Raw genomic sequence first — 8,750 nt, 5'->3', positions numbered from 1 at the left:
AAGTACTGATAGGCTGCAAGAAGGTCTCCCCAAAGCCTTCTCTTCTCCAGGCTGAACAACCCCAACTCTCTCAGCCTTTCTTCATAGGAGAGGTGTTCCATCCCCCTGATTGTTTTCGTGGCCCTCTTCTAGACCCGCTCCAACAGGTCCATGTCTTTCTTATGCTGAGGGCTTATCTCTTCTTATATAGAAGAGATAAAATAGGTCTGAACCATTGATTTTGAATTTCATTCTCAACTGTCCCAAAGTTGAGGAGTCTTCAGACCCTGCAGTCTGGCTCTGACCCAGTTTTGCATTTCAGCCATTGGGTAACTCCTCTGTACTAGTATGCTTGTCAAAAAATTCAGCAGACTAACAAGCTGCCATACAGAAGCTTTATTTAGAAAGTCCCCAAAGGGGGTCAGTAAAGAAAAGAGCAATTATTGCCTATGGCTTTCCAATCATTACTGTATTTCCAATCATTACATGGCGCCACTGAAACACTTACTCAGATTCCGTTGTCCAAGGCTCATACCAGGACTGCTGTTTGACCCAAAAAAACCCAAAGGTTTGGAAAGCAAGGCAGATGATGATCTGAGACAAAACGGAACACAGAAGTGGACCTGAGATAAGACCTGATGGAGGCCTTCGCGCAACAAGCTCCTTCCAAGCAGGGTTCAGACTCACTGCAAAGAGAAAGAAAAATGAGTTACAAATTACATCATTATGGTTTTCAAGAATTACCCTGTTCACATTCTGTGGCATTAGAATGGCTTGCTCATGACATCACTTTAAAAATTAGTCCAGAACTGCAAGTTGTGAAACCACCTTGAAAAGTTTATACCGCACTAGAATAATGCCACAGTGCCTTCTATAGGCTGGTTACCCCCAGCAGCACAGGATAGCAGGGGACAATAATAGAAGCCATGAGACTCAAGGAATTAGTAGTGTCTGGCCAAATTCCCTTTTGTCTGGCACAAGGACTTACAGCTCATCTCCTCAGTTTTGGTCTGCCATTGCTTCAAAGCAGCAGTTTCTATTAAACTTGAAAATGGAATTCTACTGTTAGCTAGTAAACTGAGTGCTAGGTTCATAAGTGGAATCAAATATTTTGCTAGATAATAGTTTTCGAGCATAACATTTTGTGGACAGAAGTTCAGCTGAAAATGCAAGAAATCAAAACATTTGAGAAAGATGATGTTGGAACAACTCCTGTTTTGATTCCAAAACCAGTTTCCTCAGGTCAGTAGAGGTTTATGACTTCCTGTACTGTGGAGAACTACTTTCCTAAGATCACACCCACGACCTGCTTTTTGTATGAGGACATTTCACAAACTTCAGATGAATCTAACTCAGTACGCAATGTTTGTTTTATTTAATGCATATACTGTAGTAGTCGTAATATCTTAACTGTATGTCACAGTGCTTACTCCAAAATACTCCATATTAAAGAAAATTTGACCAAGCAAAAACTGCTTTATAGAAGCCAGCAGGGGTAATTCGCACAATACTTACTAGTGAAGACAACCACCAAAATGATTGCCAAATCAATGAAGAGAAACTGGAAATCTCCCAAATTGCTCAGGATCTAGACAGAAATCACAACTGAAACATTGGTAATTTCTTCACACCAAGAAACATCTTACAGTGACACTCCTATGGCATTAATTCTTTAAATTTCACTCTATAAACAAGACAGTCTCTTATCAAATTGGCTTCCTTTATCTGCAGGAGTCTTGAGTACTCTACAATTCACAGATCAATTCCTGAAGTATCAAGGTATGAAACAATTCCAGTTTCAAGATGCATAAGCTATTTGTAATTGAAATTGTAATCAAACGTACTACCGAATCTTACAAACCAATGAAATAATAGCTTAGGCCCACAGTTCTCTAAACACCATAACCTTACTATGTAGTCATACAGTTGTCAAAATTTCCACCTCAAAAGGTCCTTTAATACTTTGCATGTTTAACTTACTCAGAATACAAATTAAAATACAGGATTTCTACCACATGCCATATTGTGAATCCAATCACATTAACAGGAAATATTCCACTTTGCTTTTTTCCCCCCTCCTAACTCAATACTTGCAGCTGCTTTCTTTCAATCCTTACGTGAAAGGAATGCATTGCCTTTAAATAAAGTTGTTAGGCTATTTTAAAATTCTGACAGTTTTTAAATAATGGAAAATTGTATTTTTGTTCCATTTATATGCTTATTTGGACATCCCACTGTAAAGACTTTCTACTCACAGGCATTAGTTATTGCCTTTTTTAAATAGATACTACCATGTTTTTCACACAGTTAATATAAAAAAAAGGCAAAAAATACTAACAGTACTTTTAGTCCAAAGACAGTTTTTAGAATGTGGGTGTTGTGTACTCAAAGAGACCTGCAAGAATTTATATTAAATATCTATCAATTTTCAGATCTCTGAATTATGTTGACACTGCTTAAGCACAATTAAATACTTACAGAATATAGCAGAGTAACACTGATGTACTGGATAATGCTGTATAATGCCATGAACTTAAATACACAGAAGGAAGTTATTAAAGCAGCACGGCCTTCCCTGTCAAAACAAATGCAATCACGTAACTAGAAAGCTGTCTGTGCAAGCAGTTAAACTCTGCTTAGCAAAACGTTAGCTGCAATTAAACATATCAGCAAATCCTTTGAGGGACATTAGGCTGAAGACATGGAGAAAAAGAGGTCAGAATAGTACACTTGCAAGTACATCAAAGTTGTGAGCATGCCTTCTGAACTGAGCCACCACCTTGCTTCGGTGTTCTTTGGACTTTACGTGGTTTTCCAACAGAGGTTTTAAAATGAATGTCTGCTTGCAAAAGCATCTATGAAGCACTAGTTTACTACATGGATTGAATGAACATGCAGTCAGCCACAGAGTTGCTGACTTCAGAAATGTTTCTGATTACGCACTACTTCATTAGTTCCACACAGACTTAACTAGATTCTTCTCTGGCTGACCTTTACCCAAAATTATTACCTAACTTCCAATTCTAGAACAAAAAATTGGTCAAACCCTATTTAGAAAATTTGTTTTCTACTTTGTATGGTGCTGAGCAGTTATCTGAAGAATTTTACTGCTTGCAATTACACACAGCCTTTACAGAAACTAACACAGTCACTAAGACATCAAATTAAATACTAACGTGTAGAAGCTCACTCACTCTAAAAAGTTAACTTTACGTGGACAAAAGGGTTTATAACAAAATACTAAATCATGCTATGGCAAGCCTTTGCTCAGAGTACCTTCAGTAAAGAAACAGAACTACTAAAAACGTATGGCTTGTTCTTTAATTCAAACTGGCAGTATCAAACATATACTGACACAGGGTATGCAAAACAAGTTACACAGACAAGTTTAAGTTCACAGTAAGTGGCATTACCTGATCAGCTTTGGCACGCAGGAAATACTAGGCGTCCTGGAAGTGAATGGTGATGCCACAGAAGCCTCCAGTTCAGACAGAGATATACCACCATGTGCCCTCTTTAGCGCCTGCCAGTTAAGATTGAAATAGAGAACATTTTAAAACTTGCTTTCAGCTGTAAAATTTAACTGAACAGTTCTGTACGGAAAATAAAAATATACTTACGCCACAGTCATTTGCTCCATCTCCACACATGCCCACATAGTAACTATAAAAACCAAAGATTATGTCAACATTCTGGACCATTCCCTAATCATAGTCCACTTAGCTTGTTTCATTAAATAAGTCTGTATTATTTGACTTATTCAGGGCTTGCATAATAATGAGTGATCATTAATGCTGAAAGCAATTACTCTTCCCATTATACATATAAGGAAGTAGACAGAAAAGTAACATGACTTAGCCAGGTCAAACCAACCAATATGGTTATCAGCCCTCTATCATTCCAAGGTGGTCTAAAGTATTTTTGCTCTAGGCAAAGAGATTTTTGTAGTATTTCGTATAGCTGCAAGGCCTGACAGCAACAGACAGTATACTGACCATATGTGAACAGAAGTCATCCCATTAATACTTCTTTAATACACAGAAGACATTCGATGGATTTGTTTATTAAGCCAACCAACCAGATTTATAAAATATGTTAGTCAGTTTAGTTATTCATCATTTATAACTTCATGAAAAGTCTGAAACTTTCACAACTAGCCAGCAGATGGTACTATCATTCCTGCTCAGCTAACAGGCTGATTTACCAGCTCAAGGAAGTTATATTAGCCTAGCCTTTTTCATTTGGCAAAACCGCTAGCAGCATACATAGTTTTTTCTCCTATCACACCGAACACTCTCTCAACCCTCCCGCTTTCTATGCTTAAGCAAGTACTTACTCTACATTTTGTAAAGCTTCCACCAACTGAGTTTTCTGATCAGGCGCCATGCGAGCAAACACAGTGCCATGTAACACAAGCTGGAAGACAGAAGATTTCTTAATGCTCACAGGGCAAAATCTGTTCACCATCAAAAGTGCCCATACTCAAGTAAAATGCTCACCTTGGGTACCAGGTCCTGAAAATGCTCCAAAATCACTGCAAATGACTTTCCATTCATTGCAAAATGGTATTTGGTCATCTGGAGATCCTCAAGGCTTTCATGGACCAATTTAACTGGAATATCCTATCAAAAGTAGTTTAATACTCTAGCTGTAGTGTATTTACACAGACACCTTGTAATTTCAAGCTAATACTCAGCGGGGTATTCCTAGAGGTCCCACACTAGAGGAGGTTTCTAAGAATGTTACTTGAAAGAAAACCTCATACAATGAAAACACGTATTTAGTAATAAGAAAATGTTGTTTAATGTTTCAACTGCAAGCAGCTAGAGCAGTCTTAACAGATTGAAATGTGGAAAAACACTGTCTCCTGCACAACTAAACTGTCAAATGTCACATCACAGCTGAAAAACTAGCTCCCCCAGCTGTTTTACTACTCTTTGGTATTTTAAGATCTGAAAGTTAACCAGTACATCAATTTTGATTTGACACAACAACAGATTTGCTACTTAACGGAATAAGATAAAAAGAAAGAAACTCAACAGTAAAACTAACTGCTTACACTCTAAGGGCACAATAATGCTCATATTACCTCTGAGTTTATGGCTGGTGATGAACTAGTGCATTTTGCAAGGGTATCTGCATAATGCCAGTTGATCCTGGCAGCCTGCCCATCCTTAGGAGGTAGTGCTTCAGCAATAATGACCTTATCCTGAGGTAGAATCATTCCACAGTCTCTGGCCACAGAGATAGCAGTTAACATGTTATCCCCTGTTAAACAATTGCATGTAAAAAGGTTTGAGTTAGAAGAGGATCAATAGCACACACTGATACTCCACGTAAGAGAAAAGCTAACAAGGGCAGTTTTAAACTAGGAGAACTGCCTAACGTACCAGCAACAACCTTAGGGCAAACCAAGTCTACAGACAAAATTCAAAGTCTAGCCCGTTAAACCCCTCCCCTGCATTAGCATCACTAGAAACTTTGTATGCTTCTTTCAGCCACAAAGATCTCTTATTGACCAAATCTAAAATCAGGCAGAAAACATGGGGCCATTTAAAGTACTGCTTTTTAAACATGGTCACAGATCATGCAAGACAAACACCCAGTTGTATTGCTAGCCTATCAAAACACTATTCCAAAGTTGCAATACCTGTGATTTAAAAACCACACACACACAGCGTGCAAAACACTGAGCACAGATACCTAGCCCACTTAGGGGAACGTAAGAAATCATTCTTACAAAACAAATCCATTACAAAGTGACTTATAATATAATTAAAAATGGTAGGGACCCTCAGGAGGTCATCTAGTCCAACCTCCTTCTCAAAGCAGGGTCAGTCATAAGATTAGACCAGGACTTTTACTTAGTCTGATTTGGAAAACCTCCAAGGTTTTTCACTTTTCAATTCAGTTTAAAGTACTTGTGCATGGAGCTAGGGAGAGGAAGCTATGAAGTAGAATTAACCCCCATGCTGGTTTCTGATCTCTGACTTACCAAAGCAACTTTTACCCAAAAAGAAACAGATTGGTGTCTGAATATTCTCACAATAGTTTCTAAACTTTCCTCTTGCTATACATACAGTGTAATCTCAGCCTATTGACGCTAAAAATTTACTTCATACACTAGAATTAGAAGACCACCAAAGAGAGATGGATTTTTATCTTTTTGAGTATGAATGTTTACATGCTAACCTGTAACCATGACAGTGCGAATGTTGGCTTTATGCAAATCTTCAAGTACAGCAGGGGTTTCTTGCTTTAGTTTATTTTGCATTATAATTAACCCCATAAAATCCATGTTGCTCTCAATAGCATCTCTGTAGAAAAGGAGGCAAGGAAAAGAACGATTATTAGATGTAGCTTAAAGAGCCTGATTTTCTGTTTATCAAAGTAAAAGGCAATGTTTATTTTTAGCCATTAAAAGTGTGAAGAATTTGCTTTTAAAAAGTGACCTGAGAGATATCATCATTAACATTCATTTATACTTATTTCCCTTGTTTTAGTTTAAAACCTGTATGAGAAAATGTTTCCTCTCCAGTGCAGTTGTTTGTAATTTCTTTTAGAAAGAATTCTTGTGGAAGAAACTATTCTCAAAAAGAAAGGTTATTGCTAGAAAAAATGCTCTGAAACTAACTGCATTCACAGCCAAATTTTAAGATTTTAGAATGCAATCTCCAATTTCCAAATTAGCTGAACCTTAACATACAAAGCTACCAAATTATGTTACCAAGGCTAGTAAGATTAATAGACATTAGCTAATTAAGTAAAGCAACTAATTAGCTTTGTTTTACATGAAAGTCAGTGTATTTACAGGTCTTGGGTATTCTACTGCTGCTGTAGATTTTCACACCTGAAATTGGAAAACCCCTTTCTCTGCTTTGTACTGTTTTGCAAAAAGTTCATCTTGTGCACAGAGCTGATACAAAAGAACAGAGTCAAAGTTGGCATTTTCATAGCAAAGCTACACTTTCAAACACCATTGAAAAGATAGCATTACCCACAAAACTAGGACCAGCTGGAAAGTAATTAACAGGAAATACTACCCTTTGAAGGAAGAAACCTTTCTACCTTCCAAACCTTTCTGACAAGCTTTGCAATGAGGAAATGGACATGCTGCCTATAGTGGATGAAGAAACTAGATCAGACATGCACAGGAGGGTTTCCACTACATGCCATTATCTTCAATAGATACAAATGATATAAGTATGTTCAAGTAACAGAGAAATTGGATGAGATTTTCTGCCACATTAGCATAAATTAAACCTCATGAAGAATTATTATTACAGTTCATTTCAAGCTTAAAGATGTTCCTCAGAATTCACATTATTGCAGAAAAACTTCCTTGTCTTAAATTTCTATGTATTGTCCAGGGTACAAATAAAGAATGCACAGAACTACATATTTCAAGACAGAAGAAAGCTAAAGAAGAGTAGTAACTGATTTAAACAAAAATAAACATACATAATTAATTCAAAGCATGCAGCTTTTAAAGCCTGTTACTTATTAAAAAAAGTGAAGTCACTCTTACCTATTAATAGTCTGGACTTTGTGCCATGTAAGCTTAGACTCCAATTTTCTGTGAGCAAGAGCAATAACTCGGAAGCCCTGCTTAGTGTATTCTTCCAGGACACACTCAAAGTCAACAGGAACTTTAAGAAGGTCAAGTTTAGAGTTATTAAAATTATTCATGTTACAGCTGAGCTACACAAGAAATAAAAATAGTTTGTTCCTTTACCTGTTTCCTGCTTACACAAGCTGGCAATCACTTCAGGGGCACCTTTCATGTAAGCATCCATTCTTTTCTCCCCTAGAACTCTTGCTATTACACACATACGTTGCAAAACTGAAGAAAATGGAAACTGGCGCACGATTCCAATCTCGTAACTGGTCTGTGTCATACAGGAAGGAAGGAAAAGGGTTACATCCCTATACATTCTGAAAAAAGACGTACATGTTTAATTGAAAAAGCATACTTACCGAAAGCTCAAACAATTCCTAAAAAAAGAAAAAATACATTTACTGTAAATATTAAGTTTTTTTTCAGCTACAAACTATTTCAACACAAATCAGTAAATGAATCTACACAGCACTCTCTCTATAAAGTTGCTGTATTTGCAATGGATTTCATGAAAGCTGAATATGAATATACTGCATCTGTTTAGTATCCTTTGCTTTAAGTGAGACATAGTAGAACTTTAGAGCTTGATTTCTTGATTAGAATTTGCAAGACCTTTTGCTGGCCAGCCTGTTTAGCCTATGTAAATGATTAAAGTACATTTCAGGGTATTTCAGAATAAGTCCATGATTAAGTATATCCTAAAAAAAAAAATCATGTAATAAGTTTCAAGAATGTTCACATGACAACTACTGCACAATAATTACTGCTGTGCGTGTACACTGGGTTCTGAACAAAAGAAGACACTTCTATCCACTTAGAATAAGACTCATACAGAGGAACCAGCCTGCTATACCCTCCTGCTACCCTGCTCTGAAATAATCTGGATATACAGTTACATGCTTAAATTTCCCCTCCTGTTTAAAAAAAATACTTCAAATATCCACTTAGAATAAGACTCATACAGAGGAACCAGCCTGCTATACCCTCCTGCTACCCTGCTCTGAAATAATCTGGATATACAGTTACATGCTTAAATTTCCCCTCCTGTTTAAAAAAAATACTTCAAAAGCATGGGGAATAAACAAGAGGAATTAGAGACACGCGGGGATACAGGCTCTTTAGGAAAGACAGGCAGGGGAGACGAGGAGGGGGT

The 8,750-nt window shown here is 37.2% G+C and overlaps 1 protein-coding gene across 1 annotated transcript in view; it reads right to left on the bottom strand.

Annotated features, from left to right (window-relative positions):
- ATP13A3 (ATPase 13A3) overlaps window positions 1-8,750 on the bottom strand; it is a 63,076-nt gene that overhangs the window by 8,698 nt on the left and 45,628 nt on the right. Inside the window, exons 17-28 of the mRNA XM_009282342.2 lie at window positions 7,957-7,974; window positions 7,715-7,868; window positions 7,508-7,628; window positions 6,172-6,296; window positions 5,069-5,247; window positions 4,479-4,601; window positions 4,316-4,395; window positions 3,600-3,642; window positions 3,393-3,502; window positions 2,458-2,554; window positions 1,495-1,567; window positions 488-665 (exon numbers count right to left, since the gene is read on the bottom strand). Coding sequence (XP_009280617.1) covers window positions 488-665; window positions 1,495-1,567; window positions 2,458-2,554; window positions 3,393-3,502; window positions 3,600-3,642; window positions 4,316-4,395; window positions 4,479-4,601; window positions 5,069-5,247; window positions 6,172-6,296; window positions 7,508-7,628; window positions 7,715-7,868; window positions 7,957-7,974 — 1,301 coding nt within the window. The remainder of the gene's footprint in view (window positions 1-487; window positions 666-1,494; window positions 1,568-2,457; window positions 2,555-3,392; window positions 3,503-3,599; window positions 3,643-4,315; window positions 4,396-4,478; window positions 4,602-5,068; window positions 5,248-6,171; window positions 6,297-7,507; window positions 7,629-7,714; window positions 7,869-7,956; window positions 7,975-8,750) is intronic.

Source organism: Aptenodytes forsteri, unplaced genomic scaffold (assembly GCF_000699145.1).
Source record: "Aptenodytes forsteri isolate BGI_AS27 unplaced genomic scaffold, ASM69914v1 Scaffold404, whole genome shotgun sequence".
Lineage (NCBI taxonomy): Eukaryota > Metazoa > Chordata > Aves > Sphenisciformes > Spheniscidae > Aptenodytes > Aptenodytes forsteri.
The sequence above is the reverse complement of the archived record's forward strand: the minus strand, read 5'-3'. Positions and strand labels throughout refer to the sequence as shown.